The sequence below is a fragment of the Asterias rubens genome, chromosome 13 (assembly GCF_902459465.1).
Source record: "Asterias rubens chromosome 13, eAstRub1.3, whole genome shotgun sequence".
In the NCBI taxonomy this organism is placed as follows: domain Eukaryota; kingdom Metazoa; phylum Echinodermata; class Asteroidea; order Forcipulatida; family Asteriidae; genus Asterias; species Asterias rubens.
In genome coordinates this window covers 13,387,005-13,414,452 of record NC_047074.1, presented here as the reverse complement: position 1 = coordinate 13,414,452, position 27,448 = coordinate 13,387,005, and the positions used below count along the sequence as shown (strand labels likewise).

The window sequence follows — 27,448 nt, the reverse complement described above, 5'->3', positions numbered from 1 at the left end:
ACCTTTCAATGTGTTGTTCGGATCCAATATAAAATGTAGATGTAAATATGAAAATAAAAATTATATTTTTGTCCAACAACATTACTTCTAACCAAGCAAGGTTTAATTGCCATTAATTTTAAGGTTTATCTTATTTATACATCAGTGGAGATCCAAATTAGAGAATCATATTTCTATATTATTGATTTTTTTTGTAACGTACACACTAATTACCGGAAGCATATTCAAGGAAATTGGTAGAATGTGCTCTTTACTCTATCTGAACTGTAATTTCAATGTTTTTAATTATTTATAAGTCATGAGTTATGTCAGAGTCTTACAGGCTGTGCCGGGAAGGTGGCATCAATAAATTATGAGAAGTTTAAGGGGATAGGTCTTTAAAGGCTCTGACTCCTTTGGTAATTGTCAAAGACCAGTGTTACCACTTGATGTATCCCAACATGTAAAATCTGTAGACGTTTTGACTAAACTGTCATTGAAGTTGCAAGAGAATAATGACAGAGAAAGAAAAAACCATTGTTGCACAAATTTGTGTGCTTTCAGATCTCCTTTATTATTTCAGTGACACATTTAAATCTTTCTGAAAAAAAAAAACCCATTACTTCTGAGGGAGCCGTTTCTCACATTGCTCGTTACCAAGTAAGTTTTTATACTAACAATTATTTTGATTAATTACCAAACGTGTACAGCCGTCGATTTCCCCAAACTCTTCCTGCTTAAACTTAGGATTAATCTTAGTACTAGGACGAGTTAAGTTCCGTATCCGAAGACGTTAGGATGCATTGAACCCATCCCAAGTTAGGACAAGTTATACTCGTCAATTAAATCGAACGTTTCGTGAAATCAGCTGCAGTGCCTTTAACAAGAAAGCAACGAACTGACCGTCTATTTCTTAGCAGACCGGCGGCCTCATCAATTTGTTAAATGGAAATGAGATTGCTACTGAAGGCTTGTGTACATTGAGTAACAAAAATAATCGAAACTTTGAAGGATTTTTTGTATGGATTGAAAAACTAGCAAGGTTAAATCAGCAGGCTTTGAGATAACATCGGTATTTATACGACGTCAATTTATGCTACAGAGCGGCGTCATAGATATGGGCCAAATTTCATAGGGCTGCTTAAGCAGAAAATGTTGCGATTAGCATGAGCATGACCGGGCACATTGTATTTACTTGAATTACGAATCGACCTTTTAAATGTAGGTTCGTTGCAAATATGCAGTTGAGTGTACATTCGTAACAATAATTTACACTGTCATCAATGGAGTGACGTCACAGAAATAGTGTATTGTGAAGGATTCATTATTTATTCAAATTGTGATGCATTACCAACAACTGCAGTGCTTCATACAGGGTAACTTTTAATGTACAAAGGTATATGCCGTTAACCTCCCTTAAAGATACTGGACACTATTGGTAATTGTCAATTACTAGTCTTTTCACTTGGTGTATCTCAATATACGCACAAAGTAACAAACCTGTGAAAGTTTGAACTTAACTGTACAGTGCCTTTAAAGCAATACTATTTGTAAGTATTATTGACATTAAGTTCTACCTCTGAAATGTCATACATTCTTATATTTAGAGAGCTGAACTTTTATTTTCATAAAATCAAACATGTTTACGACCAGCAATTATTTACATTTTGCGTCATTGTACATTATTTTTAACATCTCGTTCAATATTTATTCTGGATCAACATTTGGACTGAATTGAATTGAATTTGATTGGATTGAGTTAATTTGAATGGAATGGAACCGAACTGAAATGAATTGGTTTGGGCTGCAACGGTCAGATTTTCAAACCAAGGTGAAAATATAATTAGCTTTTTTGCAAATTGCTATTTTTATACCAACCAAAATGACCTATGCATGGTCTACGTAAACAATTAGTTAATGACGTTTCGGCCTGCAGCAGATTCTCTCTCAAAGGTTTATAATGTCAACTCAACACACACAAAAAGTAAATGAGTAAAATTAATCTGTCAATATCAGAGATTTGCTTATAGAAACAAAAAATTCTCACCCAATAAGGTTTTCTGCAATTTTCTGCAAATAATGTGCTCGCCATTATTTTTTTTAAATTTATACTGGCCTGACATTTCGGCCCTGCCAGAGTCTTTCTAGGAGGCTAATAATGACCACACACAACACAGCAAAACATAACACATAACAGATATACAGGAGTAAAATCAATCCTTCAAGAACAGATCTTTGCTTATAAACAAAAATAAATTCACACCCACTTCACTCCTGCACCAGCCACACAACCAAGGAGAGGTGGGCGGTTGTTGCGTCAATGGGCAGTAGCCTATGACGATTGATGATGTCACCCAAAACATTATGTTTAAAGACATTGTACACTTTCGGAACAGAAACAAAATAAAAGTTCACAGATTTACAAATAATTTACAGGGTTTACAGAAGGTAATGGTTAAAGACTTCTCTAGAAATATTATTCCATGAAATGCTTTACTTTTCGAGAACAATTATCAATTCTCGTTGTTGAGAATTACGGATTTATTTTAAACACATGTCATGACACGGCGAAACGTGCGGAAACAAGGGTGGGTTTTCCCGTTATTTTCTCCTGACTCCGATGACCGATTGAGCCTAAATTTTCACAGGTTTGTTATTTTTTATATCAGTTGTGATACACGAAGTGTGGGCCTTTGGACAATACTGTTTACCGAAAGTGTCCAATAGCTTTAAGGTTTTCTATAAATGTATGCAAATAATGTTCTTGCAAAACAAAAATAAGGATTATACATCCGAAACTCGGTCATGTTATGCGACTAACCTAATAAACGGTTATATTCCACTTACTATAAGTGGGCAATGTTGCTATGACAACACAAGTCCTTTAAGAAACAGTTCAGGAGATATTAAAATTTAATTAAATTAATTTTTGTTTATGAGGTTACAATTAAATCTAATAGTAGTTTAACAAGCTGGTCAACTAATATAGATGATGGACTGATGTTGATGCTGATGCTGTATCCTTATTGGCGGCTTAAAGGCAGAGGACACTATTAGTAATTACTCAAAATAAGTATTAGCATAAAACCTTATTAACGAGTAATGGGGAGAGGTTGATAGTATTGATAAACATTGTGAGAAACGGCTCCCTCTGAAGTAAAGAAGTAATTTTCCACGAATTTGATTTCGAGACCTCAGAATTAGAATTTGAGGTCTCGAAATCAAGCATCTGAAAGCACACAATATGTGTGACAAGGGTGTTTTTTTTTTCATAGTTATCTCGCAACTTCGACGACCGTAAAATTGAGCTCAAATTTTTACAGGTTTGATATGTTATGCATATGTTGAGACACACCAAGTGAGAAGACTGGTCTTTGACAATTACCAATAGTGTCCAGTGTCCTTAAGCTCACGGCTACATCTGTTGCCAAGGGTGTTGTTAAGGACATTACACGTTTTTATACTAAGAATTATTTTGAGTGACTACCAAAAGTGTCCAGTGCCTTTAACTGGGCCTCTGTTGAACACCACTTCAAGGCTGGCCTACTTTTGAGCCTCTTCATTTTAATCAACGGCAAAGATCTTAGGGTGAAATCCTCTGCTGGCTTTTTAATAATCCTCGCTATTCTCTTGCATCGTTACGTGTGATCCCCGAAATGAGAGCAATAGTGTACCAGTTTCCATTTATTCGAAGGTTTTATCAAAATAAAGCATGTACTTTTTTGTAAAGGAAGTCAATAGCGTTTTTAAGTGGTTCGCAGTGGACTCAACCACGTAGAGAATTAAAAAGAGTGTTTGCATTGATGGAGAGCTCGTCACCACCACTACCGTTTCGCAATTTTTCCCCCCGCACTTTAGAATTGCCACCCTCAATTGTTTTTAAAGATTTTTTATTAAGGATTCCCTTTTTGTAAATCGACTTAGAAAACATATTTTCCCATTGAAAATAACTACGACAGTGGCAATTTCGGTGCTTCCGGTTCTACACACAGGGGCCAAATTTCATGGCTCTGCTAACCGCCGAATTCCGCGCTTACGATCACCATTTTGCCGCTTACGTGCAAGTGCCGAATTTCTGCGCTAGGTGTATTAAGCTTAGAATGCCTTAGTCTGGTCCCCTGACCTAAGATTCCTTGACGGCTCTTGTTAAAAATCTTAGGTCAGGTATCACCCACTTCGTCTCGGTCACATTATCAAGAACCTGGCCTCGGCGGGTTTAAACCACTAGTTGAAAACCTCTACACCACACATTGATTCAAAACACGGTAATACTGATGAATTTTATTGCCTCTCTATCTGAAATCGGCCCCTGGACTTCGCTCCGTGTTTGGGCATTTCATGGGTGATTTTAGGGCGTGGGATGATGTGATCAAAGTCTCATCATGGAGGAAGAAACTTCCTCTTTGGTTTTACGGAAGCCAGTGATCCGGACCTGAGCGTCTTGATCAAATAACAACTCAAATGTTTCGGCAAGAAGCCCTTTTAAAGTGTGATGGAGGAGGAATCAGATGAAAATAACCGACAGGTTGCTAAATTCAACACGGGTGGATTAAGTGATTAATTGCGCTACGTTAAATGAAATGCCGACTTGGTTTGGGGCTGTGTATATGTCTACTTTTAAGTAGATATTGTTAAAAGGTTAACAACACAAAAAATACTCAGAAGTTAAGTTTCACATGTTCGCCGATTTTACGAAACGCTAGGATTACTCAGATCCTAAACTCGTCCTAACTTAGGATGGGTTCAAGAAACGAACAAAAAAGAGCAGCAATGTTGGGATATTAATGAAATGAAATTTGTTTCTAATTTGAGTGAATTTTAAGATGCATGAATTTCAGATTTTTGTTTCTGATAAAAGAAAAATACGACTAAAATATCCGAGGTTGAGACGTATTCAAACGTTCGTCAACCTTGTTCCTTCATGTAGATAATTAGCCCAAGAACACGGGATCGTTACGTGAGATCGTTAGGTGGGATCGATACGCTGTTATCTCAGACCTAGACCTTGTCATTCGGAACAGAAACAAAACAATCAATTCTTAGTGTATAGTGTAACAGTTAATAATGTACGTGGAAGAAAGAAGGTACGGAAGCATTTTGCCGCCACACAAAACACAAAATTATACATAAATACCTCTTATCGAGTACGTACATAACAAGTTATCATGTACATGTACATACACGATAGGTTTAGTTGTATTGTGTACGTACACGACTATTTCATGGTATCAAAAACATTTTGATGGGAATTTGGATCAACTAGTCTTAGGGCAACAGAGGTATTTGAGAACCACTGTGGCAGCTCACCGTTCGCGATAAATACAACGACAATAAAAACTGATGGTTAAAAGTGCAGCAACGTTCGGAAATGTATAGGCTACAGCATTTTGAGAAACATTTCACTTCGACGTAATGTGGTTTTGGAAAAGATATAAGCCTACATTTTTATTAAATTTGAAATTGAACAATGTTACAGCTACATACATTGAAACGTTTATCAGATTGTGTATGCCAATTACGAAATATTCTTCCAGCGTGGACTGAACCGCTCCTGATTTTCGGCGATATTTAAAAAACGCTACCACTTTAAATGAAACTTTTCACAGGCTAATTTTATTGTATATATCTTCATTTATATAATGATTAAAAAGAGCAAACGGTTCCAATATAATACGTTCCCTTTAAATATTGGAACGTTATAGAAAATATATTGCCCGCTGTGGTGGGGTGAATGGCTTTTTGTATCACCCATGTAGGTGGCAAATGTAGCCAGCGCGGCGAAGCCGAGGGTACCTTTTTCAACGTTATAGATTGGAATGGAGGGAAAAATTTTACTCCATGATTGGAGGCAGTCTGCAATAAGAGTAAAAAGTACAACCTCATACCGGGGGCTGGGGGCTGTTTCTAATATTGATGATACAATTAGACGTTGGGAAACGACCAACCGTGGGCACGGTTGAGTGTAAAACGTCGGTACATAACTCATGTTTCCCTGGACCATGCACACGGTATAAGCGTTCTTGAGGCACAATTTGGTTCACGAATCTATTACCAAACAACATTCCCTTTTCGAAGAAAAGTACATTACTCCTATTTGCTCTAGTTATTCGAGAAATCCTGTCACTGCAAACACCAGGTGATGTTGGTTGTTGAAAATAGTTATCAAGTTTGTTTGTCAATCTAGATAGCGGATATCAAAATGATGGTTTATGTTTAAAGGCATCGGACACTATTTGTAATTGGTCAAAATAATTATTAGCATCCCTTACTTGGTAACGAGTAATGGGGAGCTGTTGATAGTATAAAACATTGTGAGAAACGGCTCCGTCTGAAGTAACGTAGTTTTCGAGCAAGTTATTTTCCACGAATTTGATTTCGAGGCCTCAGAACTAGATTTTGAGGTCTCGAAATCAAAAGCATAAAGCACACAACTCCGTGTGACAAGGGTGTTTTTTCTTTCATTACTATCTCGCAACTTCGACGACCAATATTGAGCTCAAATTTTCGCAGGTTGTTATTTTATGCATATGTTGAGATACACCAAGTGAGGAGACTGGTCTTTGACAATAACCAAAGGTGTCCAGTGCCTTTAAGTTGATTTCAGTATACCCACATGTGTACGTGACAGTTGCTCAGTCCAAATGATATGAAACACATATCGGCAATTTCCTCACCCAACTTTACACAATCAATCACTGCACAATCACAAAGACCTCTCTTCGCTTTAATCAACATGGCCCAGTTTCATAGAGCTGCTTAACGGTCGACAAAATTGCTAAGCAAAGCAAATTATGCTAACCAGAATAAGGTTGCATGCCAAAATACCTAACAACATGTACAATTTGTGACTGGTATCCTGCTCATTGTTTCTGACACAAGGGGTTTTTAAGCAGTATTTTCTAATCTTTGAAAGTACAACCCGGGTTTCAACTGAGATGAACATAGTCTGCAGTACCTTAAAATGAGAGTCATAACTCTATGGTCATAACCCTTATTGTGGTTGAAAAGGGGATAATGATAAAGGAGTCAGCTAAACAATGAAGGCGCTCATATACACACAACTGTTTTCGATATTAATTAGGCCTTAAAGACAGTGGACAATATTGATAAATGTCAAAGACTAGTCTTCACAGTTGGTGTATCTCAACATATGCATCAAATAACAAACCTCAGGCACGAAGTCTTTTAATTATCGGAGTGAGAAATTACTTCTTTCTCGAAAACTACGCTATAGTGTCCAGTGCATGCCATTAATAGCACGCCCAATAGTCACCCTCGGGTGTTTGCTAAGCAACTAAAATAACTGGGTTTCCCCTTGCACGGCTAGCCTTTGGCTGTGCTTTATTGCCCACAAAAAAAAATGTTCTCAGAATATCTGTCATAAGATAGGATTGCCCACCCTCAGTCAGATATCCGGAGGTTGTATAAACTCTGTTGTATAACAAAGGCGGGTTTTTCTGCGCATCGCTAAGATTTACAGTTTAAAGAAAAATCATGCAGAGACTTGCAACAAAACAAATTTAAAGGCAGTGGACACTATTGGTAATTACTCCAAATAATTATCAGCATAAAACCTTTCTTGATTGTGAGTAATGGGGAGAGGTTGATAGTATAAAACATTGTGAGAAACGGCTCCCTCTGAAGTAACAAAGTTTTTGAGAAAGAAGTAATTTTCCATGAATTTGATTTCGAGACCTCAAGTTTAGAATTTGAGGTCTTGAAATCAAGCATCTGAAAGCACACAACTTCGTGTGACAAGGGTGTTTTTTTCTTTCATAGTTATCTCACAACTCCGACGACCAATCGAGCTCAAGTTTTCACAGGTTTGTTATTTTATGCATATGTTAAGATACACCAAGTGAGAAGACTGGTCTGTGACAATATTACCAATAGTGTCCAGTGTCTTCAAGCTGAGGTTTGGGGCTGTATGAGGTTGACTGTGACTGTTGGGCTTATGTTTCAGACCACAAGGCACATCGTCAACGAGTGCCCCATTAGAACACTGAACGGTGACATAATTTCGTCTGGCCAGCTGTGCCCGAATAACTGTGACGTCACTTTAACTGTTGGACATGGACTTTGACATAACATAGTCTCGTTGTTACGTACGAGACAAGTAGTCGCTTACGATAAGTGCACTTCGTTAATTCACAGTAATTACAGCCAAATTGCGTCGCTCTGCGATAAGTGCGTTCTTGGGTTAATTTACAGTGTGACTTATTATATTAGAGGTAAGTTGAGTACGATGCACAGAAATACGAAAGAAAACTGGATTAAATAGACGTCATACGGACGATAAAAATTAGGATGAGCTGGAAATACTGCCTGAGGAAATGAAAAAAAAATGGACAACAAGAATAATGGATTTCTGCAATCAAGGACAGGGAATGGGAAAAGAGGTAGACAGAGAAGAAGATGGAGAGATGACATCAGGGTACTCTCTCAATAAAATAATGAAAAACACGGTACCCTCTTTACATTTCGAGTTGTCCCTCAAATAGCTCTTTAAAAAATGTGGTGGTTATTTTCACTCTTTAAGAAGGGGTTCCCTCCGGGACAGAGTGAAAAATCACTCAAAAAGATGCAAACTTCAATCTAAAAGAGTGGAAGACCACTCGAAAAAGAGTTGTCCCTCATAATATGCAATGACTTTGGTGTTGTTTTAACACCGTATGATGTGAATTTTGATTCACTTTTCGGTTTCGGTGTCTCACCGTTTCAGACAGGCGCGCTAGAGTCGCGCCGAACCAAATAGATCAGGAGCGCCTCTTGGTAGGTTGACCCAAATACAATTTTGGTTTCAGACAGGAGAACTTTCTCTAAATTAGGTTCGCCTTTCGGCTATTAAATAACAAGATCGACGTCTGAAACAAAGATGTCCCAGAGTAGTTCCGAATGACTGCATGCCACAGTGGATCTAATAGCACGTGCAGTCGCTCCTAACTTTTTCAGACGTCGAACCTTTCATGTACCCAATTCAGAATTTGGTTTGGCGCGATTCTGGAGGAGGAGCGCCTGTCTGAAACGATTGTAGCAACACCCATTACATGTCAATTTGAAAATTTGAAGTTTTTGCAGTGAAGCTGTGTGTATGTACTACTCGCCGGCCTACCGTTTTTATCGTACCCGTACACGGCTAGCAAAAGTAGGCCCTTCTCGAAGTCCCCAAACTCAAAACTCGAATTACAAAATAAATTACTGGTACTCAAAGTCGCGATAACAAACTATAAGTACTAATAGGCTATATAATCCTGGTAGGCCCTACTTTGTACTTTCTCTCTTGTACTCGAACTTGGCGCATGGTACTCGAACTCAAACTCATACTCAAAGTACTACTCAGCTGATGAACCTCAGTACTCGGATATCAGAGACTCGGTACTCAGACACTCGAACTCGATAACCCAGGTACTCGGACTCGAGTACTCCTCGGCATAATTTGGTACTCGGCTGAACTGCACTTAGCTAACTACTAATTTCACAATGACAAGAATAAGTATTGTCTTCTAGTTACTGAATCATAATTTATTTAAAATTTTCAATTATTGTTCACAGACATTAACCAATAATGTTTGATGCCAGCACAGGCGTGGAGTTTAAAATAAACATTAAAGTCACCTGGAAAATAAAGCATTTGTCACTAATATATGTGTTTTGATGAGTGGAATGTGAATAAACAGTTAACTAAGGTTTAAAAAAATCAGTTCGTATGGTATTTACAAATTTAAGAGTAGACCCTGACCCGAGAGGGCGCTGTTCGTGACGTCAATCGAGGCAGACTTTGCCTGTAATGCGTAGAGTAAACACAATTGCAAAGTACATGTACGGACCAAGTCGTGAGTTTGTACGTTTCAAAAAAAATATTTTTTTGTTTTTTTCCGGCAATGACGACCAGGTGTATTGCTGCTGAATGCAGAAAAACACTTTTTGAAACGTACCAACTCACGACTTGAACGTACATGTACTTTGCACGTGTGTTTACTATACGCATTGCAGGCAAAGTCTGCCTCGATTGACGTCACAAAAGGGGTAGGCGGAGTCAGCCCCCAAACAACTTTATATATGTAAATCGTGACAAACAATTACTAAAAAAATTGTTTTATTGTTCGTTAGCATATTCTCTTATGTTTGAAAGAAAAAAAAAATCTATTTCCAGGTGACTTTAAAAAACAAACAAACAAACAAACAAACAAACAAACAAACAAACAAACAAACAAACAAACAAACAAACAAACAAACAAACAAACAAACAAACAAACAAACAAACAAACAAACAAACAAACAAACAAACAAACAAACAAACAAACAAACAAACAAACAAACAAACAAACAAACAAACAAACAAACAAACAAACAAACAAACAAACAAACAAACAAACAAACAAACAAACAAACAAACAACAAACAAACAAACAAACAAACAAACAAACAAACAAACAAACAAACAAACAAACAAACAAACAAACAAACAAACAAACAAACAAACAAACAAACAAACAAACAAACAAACAAACAAACAAACAAACAAACAAACAAACAAACAAACAAACAAACAAACAAACAAACAAACAAACAAACAAACAAACAAACAAACAAACAAACAAACAAACATACAAACAAACAAACAAACAAACAAACAAACAAACAAACAAACAAACAAACAAACAAACAAACAAACAAACAAACAAACGAACAAACACGTGCTCAGCATCCGTCCATATCATCACCCCAACAATGGCGATGATACTTTTCAGTTTCACTAAAATATTAAATTCACTTACCGTTTACGGAGTAGCTGTCTTCCCCACTGGTGTTATCGTGAATACAAAACACTTCAAGACACACATGGGGCACTTATTGGTCTTGGGAGCAGTTGTTACTCACATAAGCATCGGTTATAAGACTGCCCGATTACATACGCGATGGGGCTTCACATTGCTCATCTACATTACTGCGTTGCCTTAGTATTGCTTCCTCCGTGGTGAAACCATCCATATTGACCGTATACGATAGAGAGAGGCCCACTAATCAACGGCTGTTTCATGATGCCATTAATTAGACATACTACAAAGTTTTACACGCCTTTCGTAGCTGTTGATTTTTACGCTGAGTGCCTTGTTTGATTTTTTTTCCCACAAAAGTACTGGAAATTAAACAAACTGTTGAAATAATATGCATAAGCCATTTAGAGACACAATACTATAATAACACTGTAAGGTTTGGGTATGCCTGTCCACCTAAAACAGTACACTAATGTTGGCTACCATCTCAAAAAGGCTTTATTTTTTTTATTTTAGGGTATAGCCTACATTCTTGTAGTAACAAATTGTACTGCAGATTGGCATGGCTGTCTCATGCGTCTTTTAGCCTATCAGCTTGTTCAAAATCGCTTTATGCGTTGTATGGAATGTGCACACGGGTCCAAATTCGTTGTACTTGTGCTATGTATCGGCTAATATTGTAGCTCACCGTCATGGAAACAAAAGGTTGTTTAGGTATATATAGGTCTACTATATCCCTGGGCTAAATTGTATAGAGCTGCATTGTAAATTCCCTGCATCCGTACGAGCCGATTCTGTGCTTACGCCAAGCAGAGCCATGGAATTAGGCCCAGCTCTGACGTCACACTTAGGGAAGTAGGATTATGGATTTTTAAGATGGCGGCATGGTGACTCAAATGTATGAGGTTCATTTAAAAGAAAAGTTGCCAAGAAAGTACGCTCCTGTTAAAAATTGTCAAGAGAGGGCGCTATAATGTTTTACAGCTCTTTCCACAGACATAAAGAACCTAGGTTCTTTATGTCTGTGGCTCTTTCCCCTTCGCTTGATCCATTCAATTTCGTGCACTTTCGTTTCCATATCACCTAAAGGTCGCACTTACAGGGTGTGGCAGGAAAAAAAGTACGTATAACCATGGGGAGCTCCATGGTACAACTTTTCATTAAGAATAATCAGTCAGTTTTTACTTTATCTAATAACACATTATTTAAATGTGCATTAAATGCACATATTGTTTGTGCATAATATGGTTTATGGGAACCGGTGGTGGAACTGTAGATTCAATCTTGTTTAGAGAATAGAGTGTTCACATTTCCGGGTTGGGTTTTTTGCATGCAATTGGTATGGGGAAAGGCACTCATCCTCGTTTTGGAAAAAAAACTGGAATCAACTGGTGTTTGTTTTTACTTTGCCTTCTATTTAATGGCAGATTCCTACTTTGTTGTGAACCACTATTCATTGTCAAAAGTCATCGGACTGAGTTTTACTGTCAAAGGTAAGTGGTTCTTGTTTTTTAATTGTTTTATTGTATGTCCTGTTCAGATAAATACTGAAACCAGACACATACGCATAGCCACAATCACAGTCAAAAGTTTTATTTATCGGGAAACATAAAACACCCATTTTTGGTGAGCTGCAGAGCAGTGCGCGCCTATAATATTGTTATACCAATTTCCGTCTGGCGTCCGCCCGTCCGTCCGGCCGTCCGCGTTCAAGAGAAATGTCAAAGTTTTGCTTTAAGCTTAAGTCTTTGAGTTGAGTTGTTTTTGGTATGTACAAGCAAAAGTGAGATTGTTATACAATAATTGTCAGTAATTTTCGGTATTTTCAGCTATGTTTTGAAATAATGTTGAAGTTTTTGAAATAAAAAAGTGTCAAAGTTTTTTTAATGTTAAAGTTTTTGAAATAGCAAAAAAAGTTCAAGTTTTTTTTCAGGCTAAAAAAATTGACGTCTGGATTTTAAAAAACAAACTCAAATTCAAATCTTAAAGTTTTGAAAAATTTGATCAAACTCTCCGTCACTGGTTTCAGTTGAATGAGCTAAAACAATGAAAAACTTGAATTTAGCATAACTACTTATTTTAAAGACGTAATGAATTGAAATTTAAATCAAATAATATTGATTTTTACTTAAAGGTGCATATGAAGATAAAAACAAATTCAAAGAGTGCATCACTGGTTCCAGTTGAATGGGCTGAAACAATGAAAACATAAAATGGTCATAACCCCTTTTGGCACTGACGTACTGACTTGAAACTTAAATAAAATTATTCTTAAAACTCAAAGAGTGCGTCACTTTCCAGTTGAATGAGCTAAAACAATGAAAACATAAAATGGTCATAACTCCTTTTTGCACTGCTGTACTAACTTGAAACTTCAATCAATGATTCTTCCAAATATTCATGTAGATAATATGAATATATATATAAAACTCAAAGCGTTTATCCCTGTTTTGGGTGTCTTTATTTTCAGTTTTGGTTACATGGCAGCTGAGATTCCAAAAGATATGAGCCAGGCCAAGAAAGCTGCCAAGGCTATCAACGTGACCTGTTTCAGGTCTTAGCTCAGAAAGGATCTTCTGGAAACATCTTCTTTTCTCCAATGAGCATCTCTACTGCGCTGGCCATGACGTATCTAGGAGCCCGTGGAAACACTTCAAGTCAGATGAGTCAAGTGCTTCGGTTCAACGTCTTGGAGGAGGAGTCCAAGCTCCATCAGTCATTTGCTGAGCTCAGTGATCTAATCAACCGAGCAGGCGCTCCTTACATCTTGAAGGTTGCAAACAGATTGTTCGGTCAGAAGAACTTTGAGCTTCTCCAAGCGTTTAGAGACGAGACTAAGAAGTATTACGGAGCTGAGATGGAGATGCTTGACTTCGTTGAGATGCGGAAGGATCTCGTACTTTCATCAATGGATGGGTTGAGAAACAGACAGAGAGTCGGATCAAAGACTTACTGCCAGAAGGATCACTTGATGCCATGACTAGTCTGGTGCTCGTCAGTTCCACGTGACAGGAAGTAAAGAAGTAAATGTTCCGATGATGCATCAGAAGAAGAAGTTTCCCTGTAGCCATGATCCAGTGTTGAAGTGTTCAATTATTGAGCTTCCTTACACCAATAAGAAGAGAGTTGGTATGTTCATTGTGCTCCCCGATGAGGTAGAGGGTCTGGGTGGTGTCCTAAAGGAGCTGAGTCATGAGAAGTTGGAGCAATGGATAAGCCAAACACGTTTCGGTCCCCCGCCAGAAGTCATCCTGTCCTTGCCCAAGTTTACCCTGCAGCAGGACTTTGTCTTAAATGATGTCTTGGAGGCAATGGGTATGACTGACCCATTTGATTTGCATCTGGGATGACGGGAGGTAAAGATCTCTTTATTTCTGCCGTCATCCACAAGGCTTTCCTGCAGGTGAATGAGGAAGGTAGTGAGGCAGCCGCTGCCACGGCTGTGAAGATGATGTTTCGTTGCATGCCGATGAGACCCATTGTGATCAAAGCGGATCATCCTTTCTTGGTTTTAATCCGTGATAACAAATCTGAAGCAATTCTGTTCATGGGACAGTTGTGTGACCCAAGCCAAAAGTAGATCATCAAGAAGGAAAAAAACAGATTGCATGGTTTTTCCTAGTCCTGTAGGGCCTTTCATTTTCGTTTACAGCACAGAGAAAGAGTCATTTTGTTCACTCCTACAATCTAAAACTCAACATTTTCTTCATCATCTTCCTCAACACAGGTATCTTCAGGCCTACGGTAGACTTGTGTACAATTAAGTCGTTAAATGTCTGTCGCGTGGTGAGATAGCGAAATGGCTCTCTCGTAACTAGTCTCGCGAGAGTCAGACTGCTGCTCTGCACAAGAACACTGCTTTAAAAACTGCTCTCATTAACTACTCAAAATAATTATTAGCATAAAACCTTAACAAGTAATGGGTAGAGGTTGATAGTATAAAACATTGTGAGAAACGGCTCCCTCTGAAGTAACATAGTTTTCGAGAAAGAAGTAATTTTCCACGAATTTTATTTCGATACCGCAGAATAAGATTTTGAGGTCTTGAAATCAAGCATCTGACAGCACACAACTTCATGTGACAAGGGTGTTTTTTCTTCCATTATTCTCTCGCAACTTCGACTACCAATTGAGTTCAAATTTACAGGGGATGTTACCGGCCCAATGACCAGGGCACTAATGTAAAGCGCATTGATACGGTTATTGTGAAATGCGCTATATAAGAATTTGTTATAATTATTATTACTCGAGGTTAAACCCTAACACATAACCCAGGGAACTTTTTTGTTTTTAAATCTCAAGTCAACGCCTGTTTAGTTTTGCATGCCTCCAAAGCCAGATTCCATATTATACAATGGATATTATGTAACGCATCTGTTGTAAAAGCACCTGTAATTTTAAACTTCTTACTCGCATTCTAAAAATGAAAATACCAGGAGACGGAAAATTTAATTACGGTGATTTTTACACCTCGTTTGTTTAATCGGTCGAGTATTGTTGTCGCGGTAAGTGCTTACAGGTGAAAAGTGCCCATATCATTGCACCCCTGTACCCTGTAGTTTGTTAATTTCTTAGAAGTATTTTGTTACATATATGTTGGTAAACAGTTTCTTAAACCGTTGGTAGTAGTCACCCATCCAGTGCATTGTACTATTCAGATAGCAGCCTGGCAGTACATGTACAATGGGCAGCTTCGCCTGCTTCGAGTATTTTCTGCTATTTTGGAGTCGGTTTCCTAAAGCTATTTCGATTTTATTCTGTAACTTTTTGGGGCACTGTGTTTCAGGTTTTGTATAGTTTTGGTTTATTTTTTCTTTTCAGTTGGTTTAGGTTTCCCTTGGTCTCCTTTGTTAAAGGAACACGTTGCCTTGGATTGGTCGAGTTGGTCTTTGAAAAGCGTTCTGTAACCGTTTGATTATAAAATGTATATGGTTAGAAAGATATTGTAAAAGTAGAATACAATGATCTTCACAAATATGCCTCGAAATTGCGTGGTTTTCTTTTTACCCTGTCGACTAACACGGTCGGCCATTTATGGGAGTCAACATTTTGACTCCCATAAAATTAATGGCCGACCGTGATAGTTCGGTACGTAAAAGGAAAACCGTGCAATTTCGAGTGATACTTGTGTGGATCATTATTTTATTCTACTTTTAAAACATCTTTCTAACCATATATGAATTTTATAACAAACGGTTTCAAACGCTTTTATAATAGATCAACTCGTCCGATCCAAGGCAACGTGTTCCTTTAAAGTTAAGGTTTGAGATTGAAAGAAGATTATTTCAAGGTGTTTGATTGGTTTATAAAACAATAAAGCTATTTTATTTTTTGAGAAACCTACAACTTTGAGTCACTGTTCCTATTTGTTGCATCTCTTTGCCTCTTTTCCCTATCCAATCTTGTCAAGCGAGTGCTCCCACAGTTATAGTATTTGTTTTTTACATTCTTTTATTCAGTATTTTTCTAAGTGTACCATTTTCCCGGGTTACATACGCTCAGCATAGAGCTATATAAATTGATTTTCAGTGTTTTCCTTCCAGCCAGAGCCATGGGGTAAAATAATGCTAAATAGCTCTATGACGCACGTATAGACATAACCGTCGCGAGAGTACGCTCCTGTTAAAAAAAATCAAAAGAGGGCGCTATAATGTTTACAACTGTACAACTCTGTCCGCTTCGCCTGATTTGTTTCGTGCACTTCTTCGCCTTCGTACCACATAAACTACCCATGCAGTTTCGTTTTTATATTGCCCAACCAAAGGTCGCATTTGCAGGTGTGGAAGGAAAAAGGTACGTACACCTTTTCATAACAGAATAATCCTTCAGTTTGCTTCATTGTTAACATTATTTGTAAACGAGTATGCCTGCCTTTGTGGAACTAAACATGAAATCTTGCAAAGACAGTCAGTGGCACTTCCGGGTATACGGGTTAGGGTTTTGCATGCAAATTGGTTGCAGAAAAATCTGTAATGCTAATAATAACAATTTTATGCAGTGTGGTTTTGGTCGTGTTGACTTTACACGTGGATATAGCTTTGTTGCTGGTGAATTTCGTACGTGAAGGTACTAATATTAATGGATATTGTAATGCACCAAATCAATCTAAAAAGTAGTTCAGATCAAGGCGCAGCAGAGTCCAGAGACAAAATGACTGTAAAGTTCATAAACCGTTTCACTTTTTTAGAAATGTTCTGGGCCCAATTTCATAGAGCTGCTAAGCACAAAAAATTGCTAAGCATGAAATTGTTGCCTTGATAAAAAAAGTATTACCAACCAAAACTCCACCCGTGGTTTTCAAGATAAGCAAACAACAGCTGAATACCAGTAACAAGCAATATGCAACAAACGGAAATTTGGTCAGTAATCCTGTTTTTCATCAAGGAAGGAATTTCATGCAAAGCAAATTTTTGTGCTAAGCAGCTCTATGAAATTGGGCCCTGGTTTTGATGCATTTCTTTGCCGCTGTTTTTATTGACAAAACAAATGATCAAAACTGATATGGGGAAAATGTTTGGATTTGGAACTGAATGAATTGAAAGTGAAAGTTCATGGTTTTTTTTGTATGCCGTTGTGGAGCACTCTGTCCCTGTGTGTGGTTCATGGGAAGTCTTCTCATTTCTTGTTCTTCTTCCTTCAAAGTGCTGCTTCAGAAAATTTGAAGATTACCGCCTTGTGGCAGTTTATTAATTGTAGAGTGTAACCTGGCTGCTCCCAGAACTCACTGTGTTTTTGAGGTGTCATTGTTGTAATGTTGTGCTTTTTGTTTTGAAGTTATGATTCCTGAAGACGTCGTTCAAGCGTAAAAACCTTAGTCATAGTTTTTTTTTTAAGGAAACAAGTAGGAGTACACTTGGGCTACTTACATTGAGAATTATATTAATTTTGATGAGCTTAACCATTGTTTTTTATTGTATTTAAGCGAGTCAGAGTGAAAATCTTGCATTTTTTTAATGGGTTACTGTCCTTGAATTACTGTATTTTTGTGTATGAAAAACACCAGGAGGGCAGGGCACTTAGTTAAAAAATATTTTAAAAACACTCCTTTAAAAGAAAAATCCCCAAAACACATGTACAAATTCCAATTCAGCCAATGAAATATTTTGTTTACTTTAAATTACAATTCCCTGCATGAAGTTATTATATTTAATGGCAGATTCCGTCAATGTTGTGAACCACTATTCACCGTCAAAAGTCATCTAGACTGAGTTTTACTCCGAGCCTGTCACAGGTGAGTGGTTCTCTAGTTGTTTATTGGAATGTCCTGTTTAGATAAATACTGAAACCAGACACATAATACACATAACAATAATAAAGTCCTAAGTTCAATTGAAAGGGAAACAGTCAACACCTATTTTTTGTTAGTAAATGGTTCAGTTCACTGAGAAGCAATGCAATAATTTACCATTAACCTTTAGCTTGTAGTCTATTTATGAGCTTTGGGTTGGTTCATGTTCTGTTCATTTGGCTATTTTTTTCATAGATAAGTCGCTATCAAAAGGTGTTGAACTTGACAGTTTTGTTCTGAATTCAGTTTAGATCACAATCATAACCTTTTTATCTTGCATGGAAATATACATTGAAAGAAAGTTAAACATTTAGCTGTTTTTTTTAGCAGTGAGGACTTTAACTCAAGTCAAAAACAGGCTTTGGTGAGACGTTTTACATTTATTATAAATCATTACTTTGTTGTCTTATTTTCAGTTTGGGTTCAGTCATCTCGACAAATATGGCAACTGAGATTCCAAAAGATATGAGCCAGGCTCAGAAAGCCGCTAAGGCTATCAACGTCTTTGCCTCTGACCTGTTTCAGGTGTTAGCTCAGAAAGGATCTTCTGGAAACATCTTCTTTTCTCCAATGAGCATCTCTACTGCATTGGCCATGACGTACCTAGGAGCCCGTGGCAACACTTCAAGTCAGATGAGTCAAGTGCTTCAGTTCAACGTCTTGGAGGAGGAGTCCAAGCTCCATCAGTCTTTTGCTGAGCTCAGCGATCTGATCAATCGAGCGGACGCTCCTTACACCTTGAAGGCTGCCAACAGATTGTTCGGTCAGAAGAACTTCGAGCTTCTCCAAGCGTTTAGAGACGAGACTAAGAAGTATTACGGAGCTGAGATGGAGATGCTTGACTTCGTTGAGGATGCGGAAGGATCTCGTACTTTCATCAATGGATGGGTTGAGAAACAGACAGAGAGTCGGATCAAAGACTTACTGCCAGAAGGATCACTTGATGCCTTAACTCGTCTGGTGCTCGTCAATGCGATCTACTTCAAAGGAGATTGGGCTGAGAAGTTTCAGACTACCGCTACGTCTGAGGAAAAGTTCCACGTGACAGGAAGTAAAGAAGTAAGTGTTCCGATGATGCATCAGAAGAAGAAGTTTCCCTGTAGCCATGATCCATCAGTGAAGTGTTCAATCATTGAGCTTCCTTACATCAAGAAGGAAGTTAGTATGTTCATTGTGCTCCCCGATGAGGTAGAGGGTCTGGGTGGTGTCCTAAAGGAGCTGAGTCATGAGAAGTTGGAGCAATGGATAAGCCAAACACGTTTCGGTCCCCCGCCAGAAGTCATCCTGTCCTTGCCCAAGTTTACCCTGCAGCAGGACTTTGTCTTAAATGATGTCTTGGAGGCAATGGGTATGACTGACCCATTTGATTTGCATCAGGCTGACTTCTCTGGGATGACGGGAGGTAAAGATCTCTTTATTTCTGCCGTCATCCACAAGGCTTTCCTGGAGGTGAATGAGGAAGGTAGTGAGGCAGCCGCTGCCACGGCTGTGAAGATGATGTTTCGTTGCATGCCGATGAGACCCATTGTGATCAAAGCGGATCATCCTTTCTTGGTTTTAATCCGTGATAACAAATCTGAAGCAATTCTGTTCATGGGACAGTTGTGTGACCCAAGCCAAAAGTAGATCATCAAGAAGGAAAAAAACTCGGTCCTCTTTGGTTCTGGTTGGCTCCTTGGTTGTTCCTGCCTGTCCTCTTTATGGACCCTTGACTTAACTCAAGTCCCAATCCAGTGCCATCCCCAGAAAATTACTGTTTTGTGATGATCTGCATTCCCCAACCTGTTCTCTGGACCACATTTTGACGGCGAGCGCGCCCTGTACTAGGCTATGCTACGTGTTGTTTTATAGTAAATTGGCGTGATATGCTTACATGTAGGGGCCTCTCACACGAGAATGGGACTTGAATCAAGTCTATGTATCAAGCAAATTGCATGGTTTTTCCTAGTCCTGTAGGGCCTTTCATTTTCGTTTACAGCACTGAGAAAGAGTCAGTTTGTTCACTCCTACAATCTAAAACTCAACATTTTCTTCATCATCTTCCTCAACACAGGTATCTTCAGGCCTACGGTAGACTTGTGTACAATTAAGTCGTTAAATGTCTGTCGCGTGGTGAGATAGCGAAATGGCTCTCTCGTAACTAGTCTCGCGAGAGTCAGACTGCTGCTCTGCACGAGAACACTGCTTTAAAAACTGCTCTCATTAACTACTCAAAATAATTATTAGCATAAAACCTTAACGAGTAATGGGGAGAAGTTGATAGTATAAAACATTGTGAGAAACGGCTCCCTCTGAAGTAACGTAGTTTTCGAGAAAGAAGTAATTTTCCACGAATTTGATTTCGAGACCTCAGAATAAGATTTTGAGGTCTTGAAATCAAGCATCTGAAAGCACACAACTTCATGTGACAAGGGTGTTTTTTCTTCCATTATTCTCTCGCAACTTTGACTACCAAATTTTCACAGGTTTAATATTTTATGCATATGTTGAGATACACTAAGTGAGAAGACTGGTCTTTGACAATTACCAATAGTGTCCACTGTCTTTAAACAGGATAGCAGTAGTTGTGAGAGCAGAACTCACAAAGAGCAGCAGTCTTGCAAGATATCGTTTTGGAGAGTCGTTTTGCTATCGCTGCGACAGACATTTAACCACATGTCTATAAGTAAAAGGCCTACTCGGTCACAGTCACTTTTTCGGGTTCCCTGGTTTCATTCAGAAAGATAATAAAATAAGTAGTAAAAGTAGTCAATTTGTGAAAGGAAAATGAATTAGTGGTCAATTTTAAAAGTATAAACTTAAAACAATGAAATATTACTTATAGTAGCACTGCATCATGTTATTCTCGTTAAATTGGTATGAACAATAATGAGAATCATGACTCCATTTTTCTTCAAATAATTAAATAATTTTATAACATGTAATGGTGCTTGATAAGAATTTGAATTTCTGAAATTTTTGTTGCAAAATCAGACCATTATAATATTTAAAATAAGCATACCCACGTTTTCAGAATTTGAACCACAATTTGATCTGCAGAAAATGTAAGTAGAATAATATACTTAACTGAAGCAAATGTATATCTTTTCTTTGAGCTTGTTAATTTCCCGACCCTCTTGCTCTGGCCATGCTCTGGCTCAACGATTGAAAGTCAAGTTTGTGGAATTTTATGGTTTTGCTTTATTATGCAACTTGTTTGTGTTAGTACCAAACTCGTATCTCAGTTGTGTGCAGAAAGAATGGAGTAATGCCCACTGCTCAGCAAGAACTATTGTTTTAGAATAGTTATATTTCTACGGAAGCAAATTGCCGCCACATGAACACAAAAAGTCTCCTATCGTGTACATACACGATAATTATGTATACGTTCACAGTGAGAGAAACTTATTTAATTTATGTGATGACAATGCGCTCCCAAACCATTTTGTGTTGGGCTTTTCCATAAAAGGATGTATAATATGAAATAGAGTAAACGAGATCTTTGTTTATTATACAAATGGAATGGACTGTGCAAATTGTGTAATGTAAATTTGATTATTGGATGAAATTCTTTGTGAGTAAAATAATGTCCATGTGTGTTATAAGTAGGGTGTTTATTACATACCGTATACAATGCGACGCTGCGTGTTCAATACTCCGTGTGCACAATTTTATGGCTTTGCTTACCGCCGAATTCTGAGCTTGCTATCACCAATCTTTCCTCACAAGGCAAACACCAAAATTCTGCGCTTCGAGTAAAAGAAGAATGCTGGTAACAGGGCCCGATTTCAGTGGACACTACTCAAAGTAATTATTAGCATAAAACCTTTCTTGGTAACGAGTGATGGGGAGAGGTTGGCAGTATAAAACATTGTGATAAACGGCTCTCTCTGAAGTAATGTAGTTTTCGAGAAAGAAGTAATTTTTCACGAATTCGAGACCTCGGATTTTAGAATTTGAGGTATCGAAATCAAGCATCTGAAAGCACACAACTTCGTGTAACAACAAGGGTGTTTTTTCTTTCATTATTATCTCGCAATTCGACGACCGATTGAGCTCAAATTGTCACAGGTTTGTTATTGTGTGCATTGAGTTGAGTTACCAATAGTGTCCGGTGTCTTTAACAGCCAAAGTTATATTAAGTTTGTGACTTTATGCCATGGTACCACACTCAATTTTGTTTAGCCAATTAAATTGTCAAGAAGTATTTTATGCTTAATAGCTTTATCAACTTTGGCCCTGGAGTACTTACGAGCACAAGCAAATAGTCCCAGCTAAGCGCTTGTTATTTGCTTACGGTAAGCAGAGAGCCATGCCATCGGGCTCTGTTGACTCGCAAAATGTACAGCTTTGTTCAGCCGCTGCATATGTGCGTGAACGGAGGACACTGGGTTTTGTTTGAAAAAAAAAATAACATGTAATTTGTTAATTTATTGTTAATGCAACATGATGATTTAACAAAAAGTGGTTACAATAAAGAAAGTTGAATTTATATAGAAATATTCTACGTTGTCCTCTTTCTTGTTGAATACATGTACAATCATTTTCTTCTCGCCTCGTAAAATCGACACGGCCAGCAAATTAATTAATTGAGATATGTTGCGCTAGTTGATTGAGGTTTTTATTTCATTGAATAGAAATGTGTTAATTAAATTTTGTAACAATCGACTGCATCTCTATATCTGTTTTCAATACTAGCACGGGGAAACGAGGGATGTTTAAAGAGCATAATAATAACGATATAACTATTTTTACAAAGGTAGGGTCATCGTTCGGTTTTTTGTCAACGTAATATCATTTTGTAGGACAATTTATCAAGAAACATACACTAAACTTGGTGCCAACTTCGATAATCAAGTTGATATTTTTTTTAATAGTCGATTGTTTTCGAGTCATACGGACAATATTGACCCCCCCCCCCCTCCAACAGACACAGGTGGAGAGTTGCAGCCAAAACAGTTTAGTTGAGTGCGTGCCTGTAGTAGTGCTTCGTTTTATGCAAGGGCACCAAGGCATTTCTCCCGTTGGTAAAGGAGTGCTTCGGTTATGAAAGGGCAAGGGCCCTATACGCGACTCCACAGTGCCTTCAACATGTGACTTTCCCCGTGCTCCGTGTAGTAACGGTATTCACTTTTATAATGTATGTTAAATTTGCATCGGGGATAAATAATAAGGAACACGTTGCCTGCAATCGGACGAGTTGGTCTTCAAAAAGCGTTTGTAACCGTTTGTTATGAAATGCAATGGTTGGAAATATGTTTTAAAAGTAGAATATAATGATCCACAAACGTATCACTAAAAAATGCACGGTTTTCATTTTACGTCGCGAACTAAGGGTCGGCCATTTATGGGAGTCAAAAATTTGACTCCCATAGATGGCCGACCGTGTTAGTCGACGAGGTAAAAAGAAAACCGCGCAATTTCGAGGCATGTTTGTGTGGATCATTGTATTCTACTTTTACAAAATCTTTCTAACCATAACATTTTATAATCAAACGGTTACAGAACGCTTTTAAAGGACCAACTCGACCGATCCAAGGCAACGTGTTCCTTTAATTTTGTTTTTACCAATACACCGATGTGTGTTAGCACTGCATACTAAGTACTTTCCCGAGTCCTGTGAAAAAAATATCACAGGCAATCACTTAATTTGGCAGCCTTATCTCTCTATTGTCAACGTATAACTCAAAATAATAGTTAGCAGACGAACCTTGTACTTGCCAGTCCGTGCATAATGACATGATAAAGGAACATGTTTACATTTCAATTAATAGGTGACCCACGCCTTTGTGAGACATGGTACTGTCTGTGTTTTGTGTCACCAACAGTTAATAATTATTTAGATGTATACGACTATATGGAAAGGTTTACGGTCACATCATGTAATGACTATCTCTAAATGAGTTGGGGTTGTTCTGACGAAAAGAACATACATGTTTGGTTTCAACGCTACTTTAGTAGAACTGAGGTGGGTCACATCACAACTATTTTGACCATTTCATCCAGAAATTGTTTTCATATCATGTTAGTTTTGTCATTCAAAAAAATTCTGAACTCTTTTAGAATATTTTTCTTTTTTTCCACAATAATTGTGAAGAACCAATTAAATTAAATAATAGTTTGTTTTTGCCCTTTTAATCCTATTCGAGTGACTGTCACTGACTGGCAACCCGAACAAAAATATTGACAACATAGGGAGACCACCAACATAGTGTGCTAGCTAGATAGCTCAGTTGGTAGAGCGACGGCATGAAACCCGGAGGTCGTTGGTTCGAGTCCCACTCTCGTTATTTTTACGTTGTTCAACCCCAAATAATTGTGTACATCATGCTACTCTTTGTCACAACTATCAAAACAAAACATAATTTCACATTTTTATTCTATTTCAGCCAACGAATTCTTGATGTGGATTTCACTCGGACAAGGAAGCAAAAAGGACCAGCGTTTGAATGCAGTCAACATGGCAACCGCCACCATCACGAAACTGACAGTTCTAGTTTATACAACAACTCTTCTTCTTCTTCTTCTTGCCACATCGCTAGGTAATTCTGATTCTGTGTCCAACACAGATCGTGTTGCAAAAGCCTCCAATGACTTCGCACTGCATCTCTACCAAACTCACGCCGCGAATTCAGGCAAAAACAACATCTTCTTTTCCCCGATCAGCATCTCAACCGCTCTAGCCATGACTCTGTTGGGCGCACGCGGAAACACCGCACACCAGATGGGCGAAGTCCTGAAATTCGACGCCGTCGAAATGTCGGTTCTGCATTCCTCATTTGCCCAGCTCAACACCGCCATCTTCGGCAAGAGTGCCGATAAGTACACCCTGAACAAAGCCAACCGCATATTCGGCCACAAGGATGTAATTCTGACTCAGCAGTTCCTCTCGGACGCGAACGAGCATTACGGCAGCGACGTGTCCACTCTTGATTTCGTCAAGGACGTTGAGGGTGCTCGTCGATTCATCAATGCGTGGGTTGAAAAGGAGACTAACCGTAAGATCCGGGACCTTCTCCCCGCTGGTTCCGTCAATCCCATGACGCAACTCGTTCTCGTCAACGCGATTTACTTTAAAGCAGACTGGGCGAAGCAATTCGACCCCAAAAAGACTTACGAAGGAGAGTTCTACGTCTCGGAGACTGATGACGTCCAGGTGTCCATGATGAACCGGAAGTCATACTTCTTCTTTGGTATGGACACAGCCCTACGTTGTAAGATTGTCGAGCTTCCCTATGTTGGCAACCACATGAACATGGTAGTCATCCTACCAGACGAGATAGACGGGTTAGGAAGATTACAAGCTCATCTCACGCAAGAGACACTCAGAAATCTCTTGAGCACCATGAGGAACATGACTGTTTCGGTGACGCTGCCAAAGTTCAAACTGGAAGAAACCATCGTCATGAACGACGTCTTGGCAGACATGGGGATGCGAGATTTATTTCACCCAATGAACGCAGACTTGTCAGGCATCACAGGAGAAAAGGGGTTGTTCGTGTCAAAGGTCATACATAAGGCCTTCCTTGAGGTCAATGAGGAGGGGAGTGAAGCTGCTGCAGCTACAGCGGTGACCATGATGAAGAGGTCAATTGATCTGACCCCTGAGTTTAGAGGCGACCATCCTTTCCTCTTTTTCATTATGGATGCCGAGACGAAGACCATCATCTTCATGGGACATTACCGGAAGCCAGCTGCAAACAACTCCAGCCATGTGGAACTTTAAACTCACATCTTTCTTTCCTCATAATTATTTCTGCTCTCTTGTGCCACCATGAACTGTTGCTTCATTTAACTCTATAGTGTCTTTAATTGTCCTTTACATCACCAGTTATCAACGGGGCTAATTTAGCAATTTTGTAAAACTTACTTTTAAGAGAATCGCTTCGGTAACAGAATTTAAAGTTTCAGCGTCAAGGGCAAGTTGGTTTATCCGCCGGATTTTTACAAGATAGACTGGTCCGCTGTCTCAAGGGATTTCCCCGTTGACTCGTACACAAACGTGCCTTACTCTGATGTATATGTAATAGTTATTGTTTCAAATACCTGACTACATCCGTGTATAAAATGTTCATGGGTCCGTTCCTTGAATGGTGAAAAACAATCTCGACTATCTGGAAGACTGTTTGATTGCTGTCAAAATAATCTTCTCTCACCGCCGGTGAAAATTCAGGCGTGCAACTTTTTCAGCTGATCAGCTGATTTTCTCGTTATCTTTTAAAGACACTGGACACTATTGGTAATTGTCAAAGACCAGTCTTCTCACTTGCTGTATCTCAACATATGCATAAAATAACAAACCTGTGAAAATTTGAGCTTGATTGGTCGTCGGAGTTGCGAGATAACTATGAAAGAAAAAACACCCTTGCCACACGAAGTTGTGTGCTTTCAGATGCTTGATTTCGAGACCTCAAATTCTAAACTTGAGGTCGCGAAATCAAATTCGTGGAAAATTACTTCTTTCTTGAAAACAACGTCACTTCAGAGGGAGCCGTTTCTCACAATGTTTTATACTATCAACCTCTCCCCATTACTCGTAATACCAAGTGTGGTTTTATGCTGATAATTATTTTGAGTAATTACCAATAGTGTCCACTGCCTTTAAAAAACAGTGTATAAAAAAAACTTTAAAAACACTGTACAAATTCAAAAGTGAAGTGTGATCGGCCTTTTCCTTCTTTTTTTTGTCTGAAAAGTATAAATGATTTGAGGCATTGCATGGTGAGGTGTCAATATATAATTATTTGGTTTGCGGTATAACACCATGTGTGTATCTACTTGCCAAGTAGAGTTTGTTCTTAGAGAACTGTCTTTCTTTATTCTACTACCGCGGAGTAGATTTATCGGATGTTCGGGAGACTTCGGGAGACTTCTCATTTCTGAAAAGAACTGTCGTGCTGTTTAACTACTACCCGCGGGTGGAAGGTATAACATTCAAAGAGAAGGTGAAACAAGCAGCATTAAGACAAAGTTTGTAATAATTTGTCATTTAAATCTTTAAAATTTCTCATTTTAAACAATTGTATATTAAAGAGTTTTACTTTGAAGGGTGTGCATAACATAGGACGATGAGTAAAAACATGTTAACGCATTCATTTCTTTTAATGAAGAATTAGACAACTTACAGTAAAGATCACACTGATGACTCGGGCTATGGTTCCCGGTGATTCTTTTCCACAGAGGAACAAAAGCAGAAAAGGTCACAAAAAATAGACCCGCGGTGTCATGCCAACAAAAATTCCGCTCATTAGCATAATGTGATTTGATTGTTCATGCGTCCATGACGTCACATTTTTTAAAATGAGTCTTGCCAATTAAGCGTGCATCCATTATTCATTCATTTATTCTTCATCATCGGAGGTGGTGGACAAATTCGCCTTAAAAAATCGCCCATGAAACGGGCCTCTAACCTGGCTAATTTTTC

At 38.4% G+C, this 27,448-nt stretch overlaps 2 protein-coding genes and 1 pseudogene across 3 annotated transcripts in view; 2 read left to right on the top strand and 1 right to left on the bottom strand.

Annotated features, from left to right (window-relative positions):
* Positions 1 to 10,902, bottom strand: part of LOC117298251 — a 65,724-nt gene extending 54,822 nt beyond the window's left edge. Inside the window, exon 1 of the mRNA XM_033781388.1 lies at positions 10,758 to 10,902. The gene's annotated coding sequence lies outside the window, so the exon portion shown is untranslated. The remainder of the gene's footprint in view (positions 1 to 10,757) is intronic.
* Positions 10,903 to 13,269: 2,367 nt separating this feature from the next.
* On the top strand, positions 13,270 to 14,711 carry LOC117298750 (annotated as a pseudogene).
* A 1,720-nt stretch (positions 14,712 to 16,431) lies between these two features.
* Positions 16,432 to 26,282, top strand: LOC117298254 (serpin B6-like). 2 transcript variants are annotated; one of them, XM_033781392.1, is made up of 3 exons: positions 16,432 to 16,550; positions 17,914 to 17,988; positions 18,462 to 20,325. In XM_033781392.1, the coding sequence occupies exon 3, from the start codon at positions 18,487 to 18,489 to the stop codon at positions 19,669 to 19,671; it is 1,185 nt and encodes a 394-aa protein (XP_033637283.1). In that variant the 5' UTR covers positions 16,432 to 16,550; positions 17,914 to 17,988; positions 18,462 to 18,486; the 3' UTR covers positions 19,672 to 20,325. The 2 variants fall into 2 exon arrangements, with proteins under 2 accessions (XP_033637283.1, XP_033637282.1); XM_033781391.1 differs by lacking the exons at positions 17,914 to 17,988; positions 18,462 to 20,325 and adding an exon at positions 24,414 to 26,282.
* Positions 26,283 to 27,448: the final 1,166 nt, after the last annotated feature.

Bases quoted from the DNA above. Each gene is read 5' to 3' on its own strand.
- LOC117298254 (XM_033781391.1), top strand. From the start codon at position 24,428: ATGTGGATTTCACTCGGACAAGGAAGCAAAAAGGACCAGCGTTTGAAT.